The sequence below is a fragment of the Phocoena sinus genome, chromosome 14, assembly GCF_008692025.1.
Source record: "Phocoena sinus isolate mPhoSin1 chromosome 14, mPhoSin1.pri, whole genome shotgun sequence".
NCBI lineage: Eukaryota > Metazoa > Chordata > Mammalia > Artiodactyla > Phocoenidae > Phocoena > Phocoena sinus.
The window spans coordinates 79,648,699-79,673,401 of record NC_045776.1 but is presented as its reverse complement, the minus strand read 5'-3'; the positions used below and the strand labels follow the sequence as shown (position 1 = coordinate 79,673,401).

Genomic DNA, 24,703 nt, shown 5'->3' with positions numbered 1-24,703 from the left:
CACACTCAGGGTTCCCACCAGTCACCGGGAACCTTGAGCTTTAAGAAGACCTCCAACCACTAGTGTCCAGCCCCCTCACCCCCCACACCAGGGCCTCACAGACCAGAACTCCCTCTTTTTTTTTTTTTCCATTAAGTTGAAATTTACATAACATAAAATTAACTGTTTTAAAGGGTGCAATTCAATGGCATTTGAATTGATGGCTGTACAACCACTGCCTAAATCTAGTTCCAAAACATTTTAATCAGCCCCAAAGGACACCCCACACCCATTAAGCAGTCATTCGCCATCCCCCCACTTCCTCAACCCCTGGCAACCACCAATCTGCTTCCTGTTTGGGATGAACCTCAAACAAACTATGGCAAGTGAAAGAAGCCAGGCACCAAAAGGTCCCATATTGTATGGTTCCATTGGTAAGACCATTGTTTTTAAGACGTACACATGCATATTTCTTTAGGTTAACGTTGTGAAGAATTTGGGAAATGGTGCATAACCTGCTGTGGATTCCATTTCCCCTTTAGCTGGCGACATGTCAGTTTGGGCTCCTAAAAGCAGCCCTAGCACAGTAACTCTCAACCTTGGCTTCACATGGGAATTATCTAGGGGAGCTTTAAAAAGTACTATGTCTGGGGGCTTCCCGGTGGCACAGCGGTTGAGAGTCCGCCTGCCGATGCAGGGAACACGGCTTCGTGCCCCGGTCCGGGAAGATCCCACATGCCGCTGAGCGGCTGGGCCCGTGAGCCATGGCCGCTGAGCCTGCGCGTCCGGAGCCTGTGCTCCGCAACAGGAGGGGCCACAACACTGAGAGGCCCGCGTACCGCAAAAAAAACAAAAACGGAAAAAACAAAGTAGTGTGCAAACACATTAAGGGAACTCAAGAGTCCAAATGGGCTCTGGAGGTGGTTGGGCTGAAATCTGGGAGGGATCAGGAGAGGGCAGCATTTAAGCTGGGCTTTTAATGATAATTAGAACTTTAGTTGGAAGAGGATGTAGGGAAGAGTACTTAAGGCCCAGAGAACAGCACGGGAAAATGCCCAGAGGTAGGGACAAGCCTTGGAATGAGAGGGAAAGAGGCACTTCTGGGGACCAGCAAGATTTCTTGGGTAGCTCTTGGCACTGGATGTGAAGGCAGACATATGTAATAGAAAATACCTCACTGAATACCAGGAGGTGAGGCTGGCGAGGTAGGTTGAGCCAGACTAAAAGAAGTCATTAGACACCAGCCTAAGAAGGGGCTCCCCATGTGAGACAGCTGCCACCCCTCAACCCAACCAGGCAGTGTTCCTTCACAGTGGTCCTTCCCAAGACCACTGGTGCCATGGTGATGGTGTCTACTTACGTCAAAAGAATATCCCCATACTGGATATCGGACATCTTTTTGGCTGGTTGGAATATCTTTCTTTCTTCCTCTTTGAGTTTCTGAAGTTGCTGTTGCTTCTTTTTCAATGCACTCTCCTCCCTCAGAATAGTAAAGTATCCACGGCCAATCTTCACCCACTGAATCAAGATGCTGGAGAAAGAGAAAGAGAGAGGAAGATGAGTTGGCTATCAATGCAATGTCTTACTGTCTTGGGACTGATACCCATTGAAGGGCACTCTCATGCCCAGTAGCAGGAGACCTCCTGCCTTTAGAATTCCAAAGTCACAGAGACCTAAGCTTGGATTATGGACCCACGTCTTACCAAAGACCTTGAACAAATTATCTAACCTCTCCTGGTTTCAGTTCCATCACTCCGCAAACATTTATTGAGTGCCTACTATGTGCTAGGCACTCTGCTATGTCCATTGAAATGAGCATAATTATTCACACCCCAGAGAATTAATTTAATTGGTGGTGTTTTTATTTTGTTTTGTTTTTCATGGTGTGTCTCAGGTTCACGGAAATGCGGTATTTGAGTTTCTTATACATATGTCACCGGAAGGTCACCAGCAATCTTTTTCTAAATTTAGACCCCGCTTCTCAGCTCATGTAAAGTTTTCTGAATCTCTATGCTACACGACACATGTGCATCCCAGCCGGTCACTGGCAGGTATGGATCAGGCGTCATCTGCCCAGCCCATATTCTTGTTACAGCAAACTAGTCTCTCAGGTTCCTCATGTGTAAAATTGTGCAAAACCAAATGAACGTGTACGCTGGTGGAACACAGTGAAACCAGATCATACAGAACTGGCCCTGGATTGTCCATTTGGGCTCTTATTTTTAAGTTTAGGGATGCAAGCCGTTGATCTGAGGTGGAATTCATATTTGAAACAAAAATGTGCTTCGGTTTTGCCTTCAAGCTTCTGAAATCCACTCATCAAAGAGCATCCTGCGGTTGCCGGATAACCTGACAGAACGAAAACCGTAACCAGGGGCAACCCCTTAATTTCACAGGGGAGGATTTTCTGGATGTGGCACAAAGCAAATGCAGAGCTGTTCAGGGAGCTGGGGCTGACAGCAACCGTTTTTTCGCGGTTATGTTACTTCACAGACACTCTCCGCTCAAAACGTGGTTCATAGGTCAAGGCTGACGTCACACACGCAGCACAAGGGTGTGAAATGCCATGACTCACATTATGAGGCTTTCTGGGCTCCGAAGCGGGTCTGCAATCAGCTGAGGGAGCCGGGGGGGGGGGGGGGGGGGCGGGAAGGGAGGGCCAGCTTAGGGTTTTCTGGGAGTGGGGCTGGGGTGAGGGGTCCCTTGTTTGGGTGTGGTCTCAACTTCCCGCCAGCACCAAAACAAGGAGCACCTTGGGTTTCTTATTAGCTTTTGCCCAGATGTGGGGCAGAGGGAACGGGGAGGAGGGGGGCAGGCAGCTCAAACGCTGTCAAAGGTCGCACGTCAAAAATGGAGTCAGGCTCTTCACTGCGTTAATTCACGCCCAATTTCAAATGTGTGTGTTTGCCTAAACAGCTGCATCATTATTAACCATTCAACAAAAATGTACTGAATACCCGCTGTGTGTCGGGAGCTACTCTAGGTGCTGAGGTACAGCAGCAAACCAAACAGCTCACAACATTCCTGTCCTCGTGAAGCTCCTATTCCAGGGGGTGGAGACAGACACGAAACAGAGTGAAGTGTAGGTGACACGCTAAGTTCCAGGGAGAAGCATAAAGCAGGGACATGGGAGAGTGAGAGACAGGGGTGGGGTATGGATTGGTGCCATTTTAAATTGATGTTCAGCGAGGGCCTGGCTGAGAAGGTGACATTTGAGGAAAGACGTAAAGGAGGTGATGGAGTAAACCATGCAGATGCCTGGGGGAAGGGAACAGCATGTGCAAAGGCCCTGGGCAAGTACAACTTTTCATCCAGAAAAGTTTCGCTTTCATTGAATAAAATGTTATGTGACATCACATAGTACAGTTTGTGCCTGAAAGATTATATTTGTCTGATTTAGATACTGGTCTTCTATCTAAGACTTTTGTTTAACAGAAAGGATCTGCTCTGAAAAAGGAAGGAAGGAAGGGAGGAAGGGAGGGAGGGAGGGAGGGAGGGGGGGAAGGGGGGAGGGGGGGGGGAGGGAGGGGAGGGGAGGGGAGAAGGAGGAAAAGCACTGCTGTGTCCCAGACTGGGTGCTACTCTAGGAAGCAATAGATGTTACCACTTTCATTAAGACGCTCATCTCTAATAACTCCAACTAACATCCTCAAGTTCCGAACCCCAGCAATTGGAGAGGTCCCTCTCTGCCATCGGACCTCAGTGAGACTTCTCAAGCGTACCCAGGGTGCTCCTGAGATGCAGCAAATCATCTGGATAAGAGGCTTTTTCAGTGAACGAGGCCACGTTGTGGTTTCACATCTGTGGTAGAACTTAGCCCTGTAGCTCAACAGTTCTGTGTTCTGCCCTCCCGCGAGTCCCTCACTTCTGGGTGTGTGAGTTCACTTATTTATCCTCACAACAGCTCGACCTTGTGGGCACTGTTGTTATCATTTCCATCTGCAGATGAGGAAACAGGCCCAGAAAGGTGAGGTCAATAAAGCTGGAAAGGGGCTTCCCTGGTGGCGCAGTGGTTGGGCGTCCGCCTGCCGAAGCAGGGGACACAGGTTCGTGCCCCGGTCCGGGAGGATCCCACATGCCACAGAGCGGCTGGGCCCGTGAGCAGTGGCCGCTGAGCCTGCGCATCCGGAGCCTGTGCTTCGCAATGGGAGAGGCCACAACAGTGAGAGGCCCGCGTACCGCAAAAAAAAAAAAAAGCTGGAAAGAAGCAGATCTGGGGTCTGAACCCAGGCAGTGGATTCCCCCGTGGGGTCAGACTACAGAGTCTGCTGGTTTGTAGGAGGTCAGGATGTTTCCACTGGGGGAGTCTCACCAGCTTGTCCTGGAAATCCCTGTCCTTGACTTGGAGATTCTATAGGCCACCAGGTGTCCTTGGCTAACTTGGGTGGCTTGTCATTGACTGGCCGGTGTTAGGGGCTCGCCTTTACCTGTTGCCCAGATTCTCTCATGGAGTAGAAGGCTGTCAGCAAGGCCTCTCAGGTCCCAGAACAGACCATGGTCTTCAGAGGCAGAGGGTGGGACCGGCACTGAGAAGTCTCATGTGTGATAATTGCGTACAACAGTGGGAGGGGTCCCAGGGACCTGGAGCAGACCCAGGCAGTATGGTGGGCTTTGTGCTCTGATTTCACTGTGTAACTGAACAAAAGCCTTTGTCTTTCCCTGCAGAAACTGTAACCAACTAGATCCTGAAATGCACGTGTTATGGATTGAATTGTGTACCACCCCCCCAGCCAAATTCATAGGGTGAAGTCTCAACCCCCAGTACCTCAGAATGTGACCTTATTTGGAAATAGGGTCACTGCAGATGTCATTAGTTAAGATTCGGTCATACTGGAGGAGGGTGGGTCCCTATGCCAATATGACTGGTGCCCATATAAAAAGGAGAAATGTGGGCACAGACACATAGACAGAGAGAAAACCATGTGAAAATGAAGGCAGAGATCAGGGCAATGCTTCTGCAGGCCAAGGAATGCCGAAGATTGCCCACAAATCAGCAGAAGCTAGGAGAGAGGCACGGAACAGATTTTCCCTCTCAGACGCGAGAAGGAACCAACCCTTCTGATACCTTGATCTTGGACTTCTAGCCTCTGGAACTGTGAGACAATAAATTTCTGTTGTTTAAGCTACCCAGTTTGTAGTACTTTGTTCCAGCAGCCCTAGTAAACTGTTACAGCATGATCAAATATCTAAGCCTACACTCATGGAACAGCCCAACTCTTTATTTTCTTTGACTGCAAGGGTTAACGAACTCCTTATTAATTTTATAATAAGTGACAGGCTGAAGGTCACGCCACAGTAAATAAAAGGGACCTGAATATTATGTCCCAGGCCCTGAGCTGGCATAAAAGGGACCTGAATATTATGTCCCAGGCCCTGAGCTGGACACCTATTTTGTGTCAGATCCTATTCTAGGCAGTTATGATGTGTCCGGTTCTGTTCAAGCACTGGCACTACAAAGGCGAACACATCCTCAAAGAATTCAGTCTTCACCTCTGCCTCTAAGTTATCTCATTTCTACAAAAGTAGAAATTGAGAGGTTGTTAAGAGATTTATTTGATTTCTTTATGCCCTTATTCCAAAAAGGATTAGGAGCAGAAAATTTTAAAAGTGAGAAGAGCAGGAGACATGAAAAAATAAGAAAACAATATCAGGTAAGACAAGTATCGAAACCCATGACACATAAGCTAGTGCCCAGATTTGGCCCTCAGCATCCTAGTGGCCAGCACAAGGAGGGAAACACAATCCCTCATGTGATTCCTCATGACCATGAGATTTTGAAACAGCTGTTCAGGTGATGCCTAGCCATTCCTGGTGGAAGAAGAGATTTCTTTCAAGGACCTGTATAGGGACGACACTGTGAAAAGCGAGGTCTGCCACAAACCTCTAGATGCGGGTAGCGATGAATGCCTGTCTTACTGATTGACTCACAGAAAAACATCGGGGAGTTGGTGTTGGCAATTTGAGGAATCTAGCAAGTTTTCTGGTAGAACTGCAGCCCCTTTCAACCAAGGCAGCCAGACTCCTAGCGGTTAGATCTTCTGGAAAGACCTGGCTGAGAGATGAACAGAGGTGGTGGTGTGTGTGTGGAGGGGGGCAGGGGTTGTCTGGGCCCTCAGGTCAGACCCACCAGCCTATTCTGGGAACTTCAGGCTGCGGGGTGTTCGCGCCGTGCACCGTGAAGTGCTCCCCTGTTACTGCAGAGGCCCATTTAAAAATGCCTAGTATTTTAGCAAACCCCCATTTAATTCCCTGTATGTTCCCTCCATTTTCTTCATCATTATTGTTGATTACCAGGCTATTCGTCTGAAGGGAGCTATTATGCAGGGAAGAGCAGTTTTCGTCTTTAAATCCACTCACCCGGGGCCTCCTGTTCACTGCTTTCCACGATGTAAAACTCCCACAGCTAACGTGGCAAGAGGAACGACGGGGAGTCAAATAATTAACTGCGCCAGGCAAACGGAGGAAGAAGCGGATTATAAAATGGAAAGTTTCCTCTACCCAAAGCCACTTCCTCTTAACCAATGCATGCGGGTAGGTTTTCACATTTAAGGGACATGTGTTCTCTGTACATTCATGAGCCTGTGTGAGCTGATGAATGAAACATTCGCAATATGGCAATAGGAATAGTCTCAGTGGGGCTGAGCTGAGCCACACCAAAGGGGCAGGTTTCACTCCCAAGCACCTTCAGACCTGAGGGCCAGTGTACGAAGTGGTAAGCCTCGGAGGGGCCAGCCTCTTGGATGGGGTCTCTACTTTGCCACTCCCTTAGGCAGGTTTTAAACCTCTCTAAGCCACAGCCTCTTCATCTCCAAATGAGGAGAAAAGTGATTCTTGCCTCAAAGGGCTGTTGGGAGGATTAAATGACAGTGGGTGTAAAGAGTTTAGTGTAGTGCCTGGTACCTAGGACTCAATGATTGGGCGCTACAATTATTACTGTCAACTTGCTTAACAGTGCTGAGAGGGTGGTGTGATCTGCAGTTGAGAAAATAGAGGGAAGAGGTTAAGTAAACGATGAGGGTCATAGTAGTTGGGAAGTAGCAAAGCAAGGGTTGGGAGCCAGCAGGGATGATTCCAGAATTTCTCTCTCCGTCTGCATGCTGCAAACACAAGAATATTCAGAAGGAAGTTTTAAAGCTTTGAGTCTATGCATCTCTGGGCTGCTCTTATTGTGCAGAGTTCACCTCTAGGCCCACAGAAGAGAAGCTGGTGGATTACACTTTCCTCCTTTAGACCATGTTTTACCCAATCCAACTCACCACCTGTGGCAGATCACGTCATCATTCAGCACATACTCCCTCCCCCATCCCCTACATTCGGGGGGGGGGGGGGGGGTGGGGGTGGGGGATGTTCTCCCAGCATCCTGACTTTGGACTTCACCATATGACTTCTTTGGCCAATGGGATGTTAGTAGATACGACCTGAAAAGAAGCTTGAAATAAGCTTGCTCAGTTGGGTCCATGACAAGAAAAAAACCCCACTATTTCGCTGAACCCAGAAGAATAAGAAAGGCATGGAACAGACCTGAACCCAGCTAATCTCAACCTAAATCAGCCAAACCCCAGTTATCCCACAGACACATGAGCAAGGAAGAAATACTTATTGAAAGTCACTGAGTTTTAGGATAGTTTGTTACACAGCATTATGGTGAAAATCGCTGACCAATACATCATTTGTTATAAGAGGTGACATTATTTTATGAACCACAACGAAGGAAAAATCCACGCCAGTTCGATTAAGACATGATTGTACACTGCATCTCCAGTTCAGAGATGTTAAAATGTGGGAAAAAATGTGCCTATTAGATATAAAATATGGCATTAGGAAAGAAATTGCCTCAGACCTGAGAAAAGATGATCTGGAACAGAACTTGGAACATAAAGGTAATTAACAGCCCCTTCAGAGAAGTATCTAGCAATTTTCTGATATTCTCTGATGAGACTGAGAGTCCTTCTTGGGGTGTTAGATTTACCCCCACATCTGGCCTGTCAGACTTGTAACAAGGCTGTTAATCTTTACTAGTCATCCTACTCTTGAGTGACGCTATCCAGCTGCTTGTCACTCGAAGTGTGGTCCCTGGACCAGCAGCATTAGCAACATACAGGAGCTTGTTAGAAATGCATAATCTTGGGCCCCCCTCACACCTCCTGAATGAGGATCTGCATTTTAACAGGAGGACCCCTAGATGACTCATATATAAGTTGGAGTTGCACTGGTCTAGCTGTCCTCTCCCTTCTGTTAAAAGATACTCTTTCCAGAAAGAAATCTTCGAACTGGCTTTATTAGAAGCCCAATTCCCTTCCTACAAGTTTGAAATAAAACTTTGACACACACTAGCAGTCAATTCATCTCAGAAAGTTCTTCAAGCACAGCTGTAGCAGCCATTCTCACTCTTTGAGGGCACTCTGCTTGTCATGAGTCTCCCACTACCTGAATCAGCAGCTCCATCCCCAGGGCCCCAAAGGAAACATGGAAAAAAACAGACAGCCCCAGCTCTTCACAGGGGCCTTGCAGGAAGCTGTGAGTACTAGAGCGTTGACAGGCAGCGAAAGAAATTCACGTTCCACCTTTCTATTATGGGGGGCAGGGGATTAACCACCGCAAATCACTTTGTTAAAAATCAACAGCCCAGATGTACTTAAAAACAAAAAAACACAACTTTTAATGGTATTATTGCTCTGCATCCAGCTGGTTTTCACTCACATTTTCTGTCTCTGCCTGCAAGAAATATGGGACTATAAAGCCAGGAGAGCTTCCATGGGGGAGGAAGCATGACATTAAAATGAACAAACACTCCTGGCAATATCCGATTTCAGGGATGTCCTGCTCTCGCAGAAGGGAATTGCCTACACGGGAAATTTTCACTTAACAAATTTTACTGTTTTCCAATAATGGCAAATAAATCAGTTTCTTCCCAGATTGTGGAGGCTGAAGGCTTGGAGAACCCATTTCATCTGGCTGGCTCACGTCTTGCTTTGTCAGCCCACCCAGACATATCGATTTCAGAGGAGGAGAGGGCAAATGTGATGGAACTGGAGGGATAGATCTGAAACACTATCCTGAAATTCTTGAATTTTCAGGCAACCCCTACAGGCAAATTAATAACCCAGCCCTAGCTCAAACGCACCAAGCAAATATTTTGCGTTTAAATTCCCGCATTAGAATGCCCTGTTTATACAATAACTTAATAAATCTGCCTGGCTGCCAAATCGACAAGAAGGTGAGAATCATTCATTAAAATGCAAATGCAATTGAGATGAAATTTGGAATACATTTATTACAGTAATTGAACTTCAGTCAACTGTAGGCGCGACACAGATTCTGAACTACCTCTCAGACAAAAGGACGTGATGCGTTATCAACACCCCACCCCCACCCCAAGTTAATATCTTTGTCAGCATGCAAATTAAAGACATTTCCTGAGGGCCAATGATTTGCAATGGAGGATTTCACTCTTCTTTATAGGACAAGATTGCCAGAGATAAAGGTCAACTGCATACACAAAAGATTGCTCTGGTAGCATATTGTGTATACAGCCAATGGACTGCAAACATCTTCCCAGTGCTTACTGCAACTATATTCTTAGTAAATCACATCTGAACATCTCTTTACTCTCCCTGGGTTATTTGCTAATTGTAATGCCTAACAATGGGAGATTCACCAAGTCAGGATTTCAGCTCTCAGATCAGAAGTTTCAGAGGGATTTCTCTCCTGTCTGAATGACTCAGCCCAAAGACGAGGCCCAGTTCAAGGGTTCTTTTTAATCAGATGAAAGAGAGATGCTACTGAGACTGTGATAAAGACACAGCAAAATTGACTGGCAAGGGAGAAGTCGCTTTATCTGCTTCAGTTTTATTCTCTCTGGCTCCTTTGCAAAATTCATGTGGCATTTCTGAGGTCTGGACAAACAGCGCACCTGCACCTAGCAGACGCTGTTTGAGTCGGAAGAAGGCACAGCCTAGAGTCTTTCTTTGGCCACGGGCCAGTCTTCCTTTGCTATCCAGAAGTGACCTTGGTGGCAAAATACAATTCATTTCACCTGTAAAATGGAGAGATTGCTTTTGTCCCCTTCATCCCCTTCATATTCATTAATTCATAATGAAGTGATGTCCACTCTATTTCCTAAATGTCACTAGACTGACTTCCTGTTGCCACCACCCTAGCCAGAAACCATCTATTACTTTAAGTAGCTTCCTACCTGGTCTTCCTCCTTCTCAATCCATTGTCCACCTGGCTGTCACAGGGCTCTTTCTGAAATGCAGACTCATTCCCATCAGTGTTCCAAACCCTTCAGTGGCTTCCCACTGCTCTCAGGATGAACTTCAGACTTTTTCCCATGGCAATAAGTCCCTCTAAGATCTGGGCTTTATCTCTAACTGTTAGGGGAACCACTGACTGAAACCGCCCACCCTGGCCAGGCACCACAGTAACCATTTGCATGAGTCGTTTTACGACAGGAGGCCCTGGTAAGGAACCCGGAACTAACAAGCCACCACCCACCGGAAGAATTCGGGAAAGGTCAAAAGGAGACGCCAGTCCATATGTCCTGCCAACCTCCCAGAATCCTCCCCGCTGGAATCCATCTTGGCTGAGTGATGCATGCGCCACCAGGAAGGACCCGAGTCAGAATGATTGGCCAGAGACTGACCCAGAAACTAATCCCATCACCATAAAACCCGAGACTGCGAGCCACGTGGCAGAGCAGTCTTCCTGGGATCCCTTACCCTGCTGCTCTCCACCCGGGCGCCCCTTCCCAATAAAATCTTTTGCTTTGTCAGCACGTGTGTCTCCTCGGACGATTCATTTCCAAGTGTTAGACAAGAGCCGACTCTCAGGCCCTGGGTAGGGGTCCCCCGTCCTGCAACATACCCCACTCATCCAGTCATTCATTTGTATCTCTCTACCCCTCAGAGTCCTATGATTCTGCCTCTTCCTGCAGCACTTCCTCCCCGTTTTCACTTGCTGATTCCAAGGCTTTGGAAAAACTGTCAACTGTTGACCATTCAATACTGCTACTCCTTCCTTCCCTCCAGCTCTAGGCTAGGTCAAGTGCCTCCTCTGTGCCCTCACAGCTCCCTGTGTCCATGTGCTCCCCGTCACTGCACTCCTCACACTATATGGCAACTGCCTAGTTCCTTGTCTGCTTTTCCCACTAGAAAGCAGACTCCTTGAAGACAGTGCCTGATAAAGAGCAGGCAGTCAGCATTTACTGGTTTTCCTTCCCTACCTCTCGCCCTTTCTCCCAAAGCTCCATTTCCGGAGCTTCCTTAGTAAAGACCACATTATCCTGGACATCAAATTCCTAGATAAAAAGTCGACAAAACAAAACAACAACAAACAAAACTACATTTTCCAGCTGCCCTGGCAGATAGGACAAGCCAGTGAGGTACAAGAGGAAATCGTTGGGAGGGACTTCTGGGAAAACTCTATAAAGGAGGTTAACACAGCTGGGTGGCATATGCCCTTTGGTTCCTTTTTCCTCTTCTTCCTTCCTGCTGCCTGGAACTTAGCTACAATTGTTGCAGTGCCAGTAGCCATTGTGTGAGCATGAGGAAACCCTGCAGGTGGAAGCAAACACTAAGCATAGTGGATTAAAAGATAGAAGGAATCTGGGTACTTCCTCCAGAAGGGAAACCTCTTTTATGTGAGGGAGGTAAGCCTTTACCTTGCTTAAGTCATGGTAATTTCAGGGCTCTGTTTGCTACCCAGTTGAATATAGACCCCAACTGACAATCTCTCTTAGTATCTGTCTCTGTCTCTTTTTTCCTTGACTAAACTGTCATGATTATCACGTTTGAAATGCCATCATCTTGGCTAAATCACTGGCTGTGGACTAGGGAAAGATATTAGGAGAGGTTACTTTGGATCATGGGAGATGAGGCAAGGAAACTTAGAAGCGTGAAACTCTTCTGTGAGAGGTAGGTCTGGGAGCATCTCCCCTGAGGGTGCCTGAACATCTGGGAAATATACAACAGGAGGGTCTGAGTCTGTAAGGAATGAAGGCTGGGGGCCCAGGGGAGTGGCTGCAGTTGGAGAGAAGCAGGTACTGTCTGGGGTGGTGGGAGGAGGCGCAGTGATGACCTGAGCGGCACCGAGCTAGGCTCTCGATGTGCAGCTCTCTCCTCGCATCCACGCACCATCCCCATGAAGGAAGTGCTCTTCATTTTGCTGTCGAGGAAAGCATGGCTCATAGAGGTCAAGCAGGAGTCTGACCAGAGGTTAGTAACTGGTGGAGCTGGAATTTAAACCCGGGTAGCCTGACTCCAAAGTGTTGCATGAGGAAAATGCACTGGTTTTAGAAAAGGTCTCTTCTAGGTTTAACTGCTCATCGTTTCCTTGCCACTCAACGTCTGTGACTTGGGGTGAGTCACTTTTACCTCTTTGAGATGCACGTTGCTCACCTGCAGCATTGGGATGAATTGATACCCTCCCGGGATATTGTTGAAACCATATATGTGAGGCAGTTAGCATGATGCCTGGCACGTCGGAGATCCTCACAACCACTATTCTCATCATCATCGTCGTCATCTCCGTGAAGCTATAAATGACTGCTGTTACAACAGCTCTCTTGCTTTGCACACGGGACGCCGTTTGGCTCCGAGCCTCCACAGGCTTCTGGGAAGCGGCACTTGGCTCACGTGTCAACCTTAGGAGTTTCTCTCCTCTGAGAGTAGCGGCAAGAACGGTCTAATTAGACCACAATTATTTGGGGGTTCGGTCAACTGCACTACACAGTAATTAATAAAGGTCTGTGAATCCACTGTACGTAGTGGTGGTAGGATCAACGCTTGGTTGTCATGTTAAGTAATGAAATTTATTAAGCTAAAGGGCCAGGGAATTAACCTCTGCTCTGCTGAATAAAAATTGACGTGCAGAGACCTTCTAATTATTTTAAGTGGTTTTCTTTTCTGGGTTCTTCCTTTATTTAACCTCTATCTCAGACCTTCACTAAAGAAAATGAAGGGGTTTCCCTGGTGGCGCAGGGGTTGAGGGTCCGCCTGCCGATGCAGGGGACGCAGGTTCATGCCCCGGTTTGGGAGGATCCCACATGCCGCGGAGCGGCTGGGCCCGTGAGCCATTGGCCGCTGAGCCTGTGCGTCCGGAGCCTGTGCTCCGCAACGGGAGAGGCCACAACAGTGAGAGGCCCGCATACCGCCAAAAAAAAAAAAAAAAAAAAAAAAAAAAGAAAATGAAGAAAGCAGGAAAGGAAGACAAAGAGGTAAAAGAGGAGGAGAAAGAGATGGAAAGAAGAATGTAAGGAGCCCACACCAGCCTGGGAGACCCGCTGAGGACAGGCGATGGTCACGAGGCTGACGGGTTTGGGCGAAAGTGGGACATTAAGGTCAGTTAGGAAGCCAGGTTCTAATTCTAATTCTACCAACAACTAACTGGCTGTGTGATTTAGGCAGAATAGTTAGCCTACTGATTTAGGGATAGCCATCACCCCACTGCCTCTATCATGGCCGCCATCACCATGAGAACATCAATAATTACCACGTGGCAATAACTATGAAAAGGCTTTAAAGTTACTAATCTCTCTAACTTCTAAAACAATTCTCCAAGGCAGCAATTAGCAGTCTTACCGCCCCATCTCACAGTGAGGAAACTGAAGTACAGAGAGGTTCGGTGACTTATGCAAGGTCACCCAGACGGGGTGCCGTGGAGTCTGGACTCGTATCCAGGCCTGAGCCTGTCTTCCTCATCTGTCTTTCTGAGATAGTATTATCTTATCTGACTTGTGAAAGATGAAAAATGAGGAACTAGATGTGAAAGCATTTTTTAGAAAGTCAGAGTACAATCTGTACGACAAAGCACAACTGGGTACACACACAGGTAAGTTAGTGACGCGTAAAATTAAGATGCAAAAAAAGCTGTACCTCTGTGAATCTCTATGCGCTCTCTGCTAAACCCTCTGCCACCTTAGGCACCACTCAAGGAATTGAAAAAGGCACGACGTGTTTGGCTGGGGGTTTGGAGTCCAAAAGTCTTGGCAACGTAATTACTCAAATGTTCTTGCCTCTTAGCACCGCTCCCCTGATGTTTTGGCCCTCCACCAGGCAACAGAGTCAGCTTCTGAAACGTGAAGATGCACATCCTATGAAGAGTGCACCACTCCGCTGTCCTCGCAGCTCCCCACCATCTGGCCTGGCTCCACCCTGCTCTGTCTCAGGGCTGTACACTTCTGAGGGGCTAAGGAACAAAAGTTTTCCACCCTGGATGCCATGCCCTGAAATCAGGCTGCCGTTGCCTTTCCCCCGCCGTTCCCTCTTCACTGGCCTCCCTATCTTGGAACTCTTTTCCTCTCCAACCCTTCCCTACGTTGCGCACCGTCTCCAGGCTTCCCAGTGCAGCCTCCAGGGCTCTGCGCGAGCTGGACCTGTCCCACCCCCTCAGCCTCCTCCTTGCCCCCTGATGCTCTAGCGACACCATCAGTGCTGCACAGCCATGCTCCGCCCCATCTCGTGCATTTGTCCCTCTGCTTGGAATGCCCTTTCTTCTTCACCTGGCTACCTTCTACTCATCTTTTAGAACTTACTCAGGTATAAACCCCACCCTGTGTGCAAGTTGCCTCTGCTTTTCCCGTGCTGGAGCAGGCACCTCTGTCTGGTACGTGCTGCCCTCAACTGCCGGTTGACTTGTTTCTGTCCACGCACGCCCTCCTCCTACCCCCACTACCAGACGGAGCTCCCAGAGGGCAGGGACAGTTTCGAAATCTTTTCTGCGTCCCCAGAACCCGCACATGGGGAGTCCTCAGAAAATATCTGTTGCCTGAATAACTGACCATTTGAAATCCTTGCATCTCTAATCTGAACGAAATACACGCCTCCTCTGGGGCGCGTACCAATGGCGCAACCCGACTCTGGTGCTGTACGCTCCCGTTCTCTCTGGGTGGAGTGGGTGTGCAGAACCGCCCGTGCAGAAGCTGAATCATCCGAACAGGGTAGAGGTGAATGGATGCCTTTGAAATTTATTTTTTTTTCCATCTGGGAACTAGACTATAGCGGTGTTCTGGAAGAAAGTGATCAAATGAAACAGGCTCCCCATGTGACTCTCGGGAAAGTTATTTCTTTAGCTCGTAGTGCGGTCTCTGACCTGCCTTGTGCCCAGTGACCACAAGTGGTGCTTAAACCCCTCAAAGGAACACAGATCCAGCCCTTAATACCAGGTTACACAATAGGCATACGTTGTGCTTTGACTGATGGCACAAGTTCACGGACTTTCCAAGCTTTTGTGACCTCACGATTCACACACACACACACACACACACACACGCACACACACACCCTTGTTCTCACACACCATCCTCCTCCAAAATCCATCTCAGACCTTGTAAACATCTTGAAATGTAAGCACAGTGACAGCAACCTAAAATGGTCATTTTGTCAGAGGATGCTGAGTAAGGCTGCCGTCCCCATGGTTCCTTTGTGGTTAAAAGGTGCCTTGGCCCAGGGCTACTCTGTAATTAATGTGAGTCAGCATTTGTATGAGAGATGTATGCATCTCTTCTGGAAGAGGAAGATCTCTTCTGGAAGAGGAAGAATTAAAACCTGCCAAGTGTCAACAAACCGTTCCATAAGCATCCCAATTAGGGCGATTTCTGGAAGGGAGCAGAAGCCCCCATAGCTCCGGTTTCTAGGCAACTGCGATGAGGAGCTCTGAACCTCGTCGGGAAGGGGAGATTGGCAAGTCGGCCTGTGAAGGAGTGTAATGTGCCTCTTGCTGCTCCCCTCACTTCCCCACCCCACCTTTTGTCTATTTACCCCATCATATTTAGAAGCAAATTAGAACTTGGAGGGGGTGTGGAAGAAGCTAACTATCCTTGAGTGCAAAAACCCTGGGGAGGATTAGGCTTTGAAAATTATCCTAATGATAGCCATTACCTACAGAGCACTTTCTGAGTGTCAGGCAGGGCCCCCGAGGCCTCACACGTATTATCTCATTTAATCCCTACGACAGCCCTGCAAGGCAGGTACGATAATTTCAAAGGCAGAGAAACTGAGGTTCACAGAAATGAAGCCACCTACCTAAAGTCACACAATGAGAAGGTGGCAAAGCCAGGACTTCCACTCTGGTCTGTCTGAATCTAGGAGTCACCGACTCTTTATTTTCTTTCTTTTTTTTAAGTATAGTTGATTTACAATTTTATATTAGTCTCTGGTATATAACATAATGACTCCGTAGTTTTATAGATTATACTCCACTTAAAGTCATTATAAAATAATGGCTATATTTCCCCGCGCTGTAAAATATATCCTTGAAGCTTATCTATTTTATATATAGTAGTTTTCCTAACCACTGCCCTCTCCTGCCATCCATCAACACACAGAAACTTACCCCACCTGAAAAAAAAAAAGTATACCATTTGGAGGCAGTTCGGCAGTCAGTTTTCGGTTCTGAGATAAACTGGTTGAGTATTTTTTTTGTTTTTTAAAGAATGTAAGCCCCACCCTACAATGCTCATTACTACCTATTGTGCTCAATGACTAAATGGGATGGAAGGATTGTTCATGGACCAGCCAGTGTGGACAGAAAACATGCATCAGCAGAGAAACAGGCTTTTTCTGGAGCACACTGGCCATCTCCAGAGAACCACCGGCTTACAATTTTGAAACAGACAACAGACGATGGAATCAGGCACAAGACCACAAGCCTGTGAGCTTTTGACCCGTGTTCTTCTGCTTGATTGATGGTGGGGATTACCTGCTGGAGAACAAGAACTGCTCAGGAATTCACAACAGCTTCTTCGCTAAGTGTCACTATGAGGGGAAATTGCAGGGGTCTGAGGCGCTGTGCAGTTGCTGGGGGCAGTGTGTTGTGAAAGGCTTCCCTTCTCAATTCACAGCTTGGGTCTTGCCTGCCGCCAGGAGGGGCAGCTTCTGACGGCCTCCTGGACGTGGGGCGGCTGTCTGCCACAGCTTGTCTTTGTCATGGAACATTGAGAGAGATCCCGGAAGATGCAAAACCTCTGTTCAGGACCACGGTCAGCCCCCACCCCCACCCCGGCCCCCATTTACCCAGGGTCTGTTGAGCTGCCTCAGTTTGAAAGATGTTCTGTTTACTACCTGATCCCAGGATTAAACTCTCATCTTCCTCTCACATTTGAGATGACCTTACATCGATCCCTAGCCCAGCGTCTGAGACAGAGCAGGAACTTAGCAAAAGGTGTCTACAGTCAGCCAACCTTCCAGGTCCTGTCCTGGCTGTGATCGTGTTGTTTTCCCTGCCAGGGATCCCTCCCCCAACTCTATATCCTTTTTACCTGGTCATTTCCTAGTCACTTTTCTAGACCAAACACTTCCTAAGGGTGTAAACTCAAAGAACCACAGAGGTATTGCAGGGAAAAGGTAAATGAGTCCAAACACACTCTTTTTAAGGCAGTATCTAGTCTACAAAACACCATAGACACTTACCAATAATTTGGCCTGTGATCCCTTCTCCAACACTTCCCCGCTCCCAGGCCCCAGGGTCTGAGAGCTCGTTAAGCTCTTATTTTTATCTTTGTACAACTATCAATAAAGTGCTGTTCAATTGTACAACCTCAGGGCCACTATTAACACTGTATTCTACAAACTGAGTTTTTTGGGGGTGCCATTCACTCTGAAACATACATTGCGAATGGTAGCCCCTGGAACTGTGCAAAGGGGCAGCCCTGTTCTGAACATATACCACTCCTTTCCCCACCCCTGTCCTAGCATGGGTAGTAGGAGACCTTCAGAGAAAGTTCGCTGGATCTAAAGGTTGCTTTTCAGCTAATGTGCATTTGGGGCTGTTTCAGGGCAGGGATGGAGATTCAGATTCTTGCCTTAACTAGTTGTTTGGATTTGGCTTTATTTAATGGATTCCCGAATAAGCTCTTCTGATTTAAAGATTATCTTGCAAAGCAATATTCTAATTGGTTTCCTTTACTTTGCACCCACATTCTGCCAGGAAACTCTTGTTTGGAGCTAATCTGACCCAGAACGACTCCTAAAGCTAAGCACACAGTCAGATGTGAAGGGCGAGGACATGCGTTTTCCTTAAATGGTACCCATGGGCCTGACAGAGCAGCGCCAAAACAGTCAGAATTTCCTGACCCTCAAAACTCCGTCTGTCTGCCTCACATGCAACCTAAGGGAACTCGCTGAAACATCATTCTCGGCGCTTCTCAGCCTGTTTGATCTGACTGTCCTGCATTTTCTTGAAGTTCAGGGCAGAAAAGTGCTTCTGCAAGCATTCTTGCTTTGTTCTCATTTCCATGGGAAATTCTGGGGAGATAAAGTCCAGGTAAGTAAGTTTGTAAGGGGTCCTTCTCATCCCAAGGGGGATGGCAGTGTTCTGCTGTGATGAGGTCTGACTTTGGGAAAATGTCCCATTCCACATTACTGTCCATCTATTGAAATGATTTATGTGACGTATCTGGGCTGCTCAAGTAGGAAAAAAAAATTGTGCTCTCTCTGTAAGTTTTTCAACAAGAAAAAGCCCAGAAAACCTCTACGGTTATACACTAGGGTGGCTTCCCTCAGATTGATCAGGGAAAAGGCATCTTGGAGCCCCTAAAGGTAACCTCTCACATGCAGGTAGCCCTGATTGTCTGGGGGGAAGGTTCCTTATCAAACCTTATGGGATTTGAGAGCTATGATGGTATGGATCAGTGAGACGTCAGGAAGAACGGCTAGTACGGTCTCTTAAGAGCTTGGAGGACCTGTTCTCGACAGCGACACGTTGTGGCAGTGAGGGGCAATGGAGGGCACAGAACCAATTTTCTCCCTCCACCTCTGGGTGTGGAAGGTAACCAAATAAAGCTATTCATTAGACATTTCAAGGGGGAGGTGAAGCTCCTAGAGGGAGACACTTGACTTCCTGCGAAAAATTCATGTGATGGCTCCTATGGCTAGCTGGAAAAATATAAGAAGTGTGACTTTGTAGCCTCTCTATGTTACAAAAGAGATGGTCCTTATGATGCAGCTGCTCATATTCTAAATGCTTTCTGTGTATTAACTAATTTAATCTTAAAAACAGTATCTGAAAAGTATCTAGCTCTTTGTCTCTCAAGGCAAAGGACAAACTACAGCACCCTAAGCTTCTTAGTTGTATGCTCTCCAGCATTTGACTTTCCTTCCAATCAGATAGGAATGAGAAAACTCTGGGTCCCCGCACAGGTGATAAGAAAATCTCTCCTGGGACTTCCCTCGTGGTGCAGTGGTTAAGAATCCGCCTGCCAATGCAGGGGACACGGGTTCGAGCCCTGGTCCAGGAAGATCCCACATGCCGCAGAGCAACTAAGCCTGTGCGACACAACTACTGAGCCTGCACTCTAGAGCCCGCGTGCCACAACTACTGAAGCCTGTGTGCCTAGGGCCTGTGCTCCACAACAGGAGAAGCCATCGCCATGAGAAGTCCGCACACCGCGACAAAGAGTAGCCCCCGCTCATCACAACTAGAGAAAGCCTGCATGCAGCAACCAAGACCCAACGCAGCCAAATAAATAAATAATTAACTAAAAAAAAAAAAAAAAAAAAAAAGAAAATCTCTCCTAAAGAATGGACAGCTCTTCTGCCCGTGGACGCCGCCAAGTAAGCATCGTTGACGTCTCCCCACCTCTCCACTGCTGTCACGTCTAAGTCAGAGTCACCCAAAGAGCCCGAACAGCTGCGGAAGCTCTTCATCGGAGGTTTGAACTTTGAAACAACCGACGAGTCTGAGGAGCCATTGTGAGCAGTGCGGAGTGCTCATAGACTGTGTGGTGTTGAGTGATCCAAACACCAGGCGCTCCAGGGGCTTCGGGGTTGTCACATAAGCCACTGTGGAGGACGTGGATGCAGCCATGAATGCAAGGCCACACGAGGTGGATGGAAGAGTTGTGGGACCAAAGAGGGTCGTCTCAAGGGAAGATTCTCAAAGACCTGGTGCCCACTTAACTGTGAAAAAGATTTTTGTTGGTGGCGTTAAAGAAGACACTGACGAACATCACCTAAGAGATTATTTTGAACAGTATATGGGAAAACTGAAGTGATTGAAATCGTGACTGACCGAGGCAGTGGCAAAAGGAGAGGCTTTGCTTTCATAACCTTTGATGACCATGACTCCGTAGACAAGACTGTCATTCAGAAATACCACACTGTGAATGGCCACAACTGTGAAGTCAGGAAAGCCCTATCTAAGCGAGAGATGGCTAGTGCCTCATCCAGCCAAAGGGGTCGAAGTGGTTCTGGAAGCTTTGGTGGTGGTCGTGGAGGGGGTTTTGGTGGGAGTGACAACTTTGGTCATGGAGGAGACTTCAGCGGCCGAGGTGGCTTTGGTGGCAGCCGCGGTGGCGGTGGCTATGGTGGCAGTGGAAATGGCTATAATGGATTTGGTAACGATGGAAGCCATTTTGGAGGTGGTGGAAGCTACAACGATTTTGGCAGTTACAACAATCAATCTTCAAATTTTGGACTCATGAAAGGAGGAAACTTTGGAGGCAGAAGTTCTGGCCCCTATGGTGGTGGAGGCCAATAGTTTGCCAAACCCCGAAACCAAGGTGCCTATGGTGGTTCCAGCAGCAGCAGCAGGAGCTATGGCAGCGGCAGAAGGTTTTGATTACTGCCAGGAAACAAAGCTTAGCAGGAGAGGAGAGCCAGAGAAGTGACAGGGAAGCTGCAGTTTACAACAGATTTGTGAACTCAGCCAAGCACAGTGGTGGCAGGGCCTAGCTGCTACAAAGAAGACATGTTTTAGACAACACTCATGTGTACGGGTGAAAAAAAACTATATTTGTGACTAAGTGTATAACGGGTTATTTTAGTTTCTGTTCTGTGGAAAGTGTAAAGCATTCCAACAAAGGGTTTTAATGTAGTTTTTTTTTTTTGCGCCCATGCTGTTGATTGCTAAATGTAATAGTCTGATCATGACGCTGAATAAACGTGTCTTTTTTCAAAAAATAAAAGGAATGGACAGAATCCCAGTGGCATGGTCAAGCAGTTGGAATGAGGTATAAACACCAGCCATCAGGAACACTGTGTTTCTTGTATGTGTGTTTAACACATGCAATCCAAGTGCCAGACATATGCATCTTAACTCATTTACCCTTCACAACGAAGTGTTATTATTATCCTCATTTTACAGAGGAGGGCAATGAGATTCAGAGAGATTAGGTAGCGTGCCTGTATTCAAACAGTTTGTCAGTGGTGGCGCCGGGATTCAGGCTGGTTCCAGAAGCCATGATATACTACCTGTCAATACGGTAGGTCAGGGAGGGGTCGGTGACTGGAAAACGGGTTTTAAAGATGACTCTTGCTCTTATGCACTTCTGGAGTAGAGCCATGAGGAAACGTATGCCTGTTGAAATACACTTACAAGCATTAATTCTGGAATAGCAGGGTTTGAACTGCCTGCTGTCTTATTGTTATTATTGCTTTGTACTCCTGTGGGTCGTGGGCTGGACCAATGACCGAGCGTCACTTTTCTCACAGTGGGCTGCAGGCTGGTTCTTGGCCCGGCATCCTAAGTGTTGCTCCTGGGCACCGTACAGGTTCTCGGAGATGCGCCTGGCGAACCTGTGAGGTTTCTGACTTTGTAATATAATTTTATTTTATTTTACTTTTAAGTGAAATCATAACTGCAAAGCGTCAGTTAATATTACGGAGAAGATCCAGAAGAAGACGAGGTCAAAGGCTATAGTCTGTAGAGAACAAATGGAAGTTTTCCCTTGCATTGATAAAGGTGAATGGATTATAGTCTTTGGCAATGGCTCATCTGAGTGAAAGCCATCAGAACAATCACTTGTGGAGGGGCTGGGATTAAAGGGTTGTACTGAGTAAGACAAAGATTTTATGTGAAGAATCCTGGGGAAGAGAAATGATCTCGCAGATGCAGATTGGGTCTGCCTATGGGTCAGTTGGACATTGCCAGTAAACTTGGGGGGAGGGTTTTGTTTCATGACCATTTTTTGTTTTCATTTTGCTCTCCATAAACTGCTCTTTTCCTTTCTGATGACTATGCTAAGGTGAAAAGGGCAAAAAGTCATGTCTGAGGTATTGTCAACCTCTTACACCTGTTTGTTTTTTTTTTTTGCTTTGCTTTCATTTCTTATGGGAAAAGCTCATTTGTTTCAAGCATTTATGAACTAGCTCTTTTCAGCAACTGAAACTCAGTATAAATCTAGAGGACTTCAGCTAAGGGTCAAGAACCTTAAAGCTGCATGCCCTAGGAATTATCTTATGGAACTAGAGTATAGAATGATGTAACTCCGAAGATGTCCATCTAAGCACTGTTTATATAACAGGAGAACAAATCAAAAAACAACCAAGAAGTCCAATGATAGGAAATTGGTTAGATAAATTATGCTACATCCTTACACTGGAATATTATACCAACCATTAAGATGGTTGTATTTGAGTGAATATTTGATATTAAAGACATTGCTATTTGTTTAGATGTGATAATATTACTGCGGTTATGGTTTTCAAAAGAGTCCTTCTCTTCTTCTCTAGCATTCTCTAGTCCTTCTCCTAGATAGTTGTTTGAATATTTACGGATAAAATGATAAACGCTTCAAAATAATAGGGGAGGATGATGTGTAAATGAAACAAGATTGACTATAAGTTGATAATCATTGATCTGAGCAATGGGTACACAGAAGTTCATTGTATTGTTCTGTTCAAATACAGATACTTGAATATTTTCATACTAAAACGTTTAAAAAATGAAATTGTGGATGTGCATTTATTGACATGGAAGATGTTCATAATCTATTGCTAAATAAAAAATCAGGTTAGCAAATGGAATATGCAAGATGGTTCTATTTTTTTTTTTTTTGGTAAAAAAAAATACACATGTATATATAAAAATACTGATAAAAGTTGACATACCAAAATATGAATAGGGATGATTCCTAGGTGATGTAATTGAGTGTGGTTCTATTACTTATGAATATCTACTTCTCCATATTTTCCAGTTTTTCTAAACCATCTTATTTGTGTATTTTTAGAAGTTCTTTAAAATATAGGGCTCAGGAAACTGTTTGGCAGTATTGACTACAGCTGAGCCTACACAAGCTCCGAGAGCCAACATTTCCACTTTTAGGTATGTTCCCAACAGAAATGCATACACACGTTCAGCCAAAAACATGCATAAGAATGTTCATAGCAGCTCTCTTCCTAATAGCCCTAAAGTGGAAACCACCCAAACGCCCATCAATCCCAGAACGAGTATGTTATGCTACCTTCACACAATGGAAACTGCCCAGAAACTGAAGGATTACAAACCCCAACTCTGTGAGGCAGTGTGGATAAATCTCAGAAACACAATGTCCAATGGAAAACAAACAAACAAACAAACAGATACGATAAGAGTGCCAACCGTACAATTTCACTTATGCAACGTTGAAAACAGGAGATACTAAATGTAAGTCCTAGAAGTCGGGAGAGTGATTTTCTTTGGGGTGAGATAGTGACTGGAAGGGCCGCAAGGAGGTTTCTGAGAGGCCTGGTAATGTTCCTTTTCTGGATGGGGTGTGGCTTCCAGGGGTGTGTTCATCTTGTGAAAATTTATTGAGCTGTAGGCTTAATGATTTGTGCGCTTTCCTGTATTGTGTTATATTTCAATAAAAAGTTCAAAAAAATTATAGGGCTTAACGCAGGCAGCATTTGCGCTAAGTGGTGGGTTAGTGCTTTATTGTACAGTCTGTGGTGACATCCATTAGAATAATGGCTTGTTGAACAATCCCAATAGGAAGAGATTTCAAATTAATATGAAAATCCAGCACTAACAGCTGCATTTGCACAGCCTCCACTTACAAACTCTCCATCCTCACTCCCCGCTCCTACCCGCTATCAGATTTGCTCCAATGGTCCCTTAAGCACGGACCTCTGAGGTTCAGAATCTGGGATCAGGTGTGACATGCTGGATCTCGTGCTGAGCTCTGCCTGTAGCCCCATGACTGGGGCCAGGGAGAAATCCATGGGATCATAACCATACTGCACAATAGCTACAGTCACTTGGGGAACATGAAGGATGCAACACACGCAGCTACCATTTATCAAGTATTTACCATGTGTCAGACACTGTTCTAAGTGCTTTATTAACTCATTTAATCCTCACAAGATCCCTGAGAGAGGAAGAAAGTATTTTTGCAGTCTCTACTCTGGGGAATCAGAGAAATTAGGAAGGCTGTTCTCCACTATGTGGCTTGTAAGCCACAGAGCTGGGATTTGAACCCCAGCAGTCTGGCTCAAAGCCTGCATGGACTCACATGACGGGTCTGTGCTTACTGCTCTGAGCTAGGTTTCCTCGTGGCTCAGCCCGGGCCCCTGATCTTTTCAGGATGCATCCCGCCACCTTCCATTCCCCCTGTCCCCTCAGACTGATGCCTAAAAAGAAAGCCAGAGGGATTCTGAAACATGCATTCATTCATTCAACAAAAGTATTTATAAACACCAAGTACATTCCAGACACTGTGTTGGACACTGACAATATATTTGTGAGAAAGGCTCACAATTGTTGTTAGGGAGCCTTTAATCTAGTGGTGGAAATGGCCATTATTCAAATAACTAAACAAAATTGCAAAATTATACACATTAAGCAAGAAGTACAACATGGAACAAAGGCCCTAGAGTAGATGTGAGTTCCAGCTCTGCTACTAACACATCCTGTGATCTTGGACAAGGCAATTCCTATCTCTGGGCTATGGTTTCCTCACCTGGGACATGGGGGCCTTAGACTAGATAGATGATCAATTCCCAAACTGACTGTGGTAGTCAATGGTACC

At 46.5% G+C, this 24,703-nt stretch overlaps 1 protein-coding gene and 1 pseudogene across 1 annotated transcript in view; one reads left to right on the top strand and one right to left on the bottom strand.

Moving 5' to 3' along the window:
- The window catches only part of CCDC60 (coiled-coil domain containing 60), a 97,504-nt gene that overhangs the window by 56,968 nt on the left and 15,833 nt on the right, over window positions 1-24,703 (bottom strand). The window contains exon 3 of the mRNA XM_032654073.1: window positions 1,340-1,510. Within this exon, the coding sequence (XP_032509964.1) occupies window positions 1,340-1,510 (171 nt within the window). The remainder of the gene's footprint in view (window positions 1-1,339; window positions 1,511-24,703) is intronic.
- LOC116739012 lies at window positions 12,446-20,535 on the top strand (annotated as a pseudogene).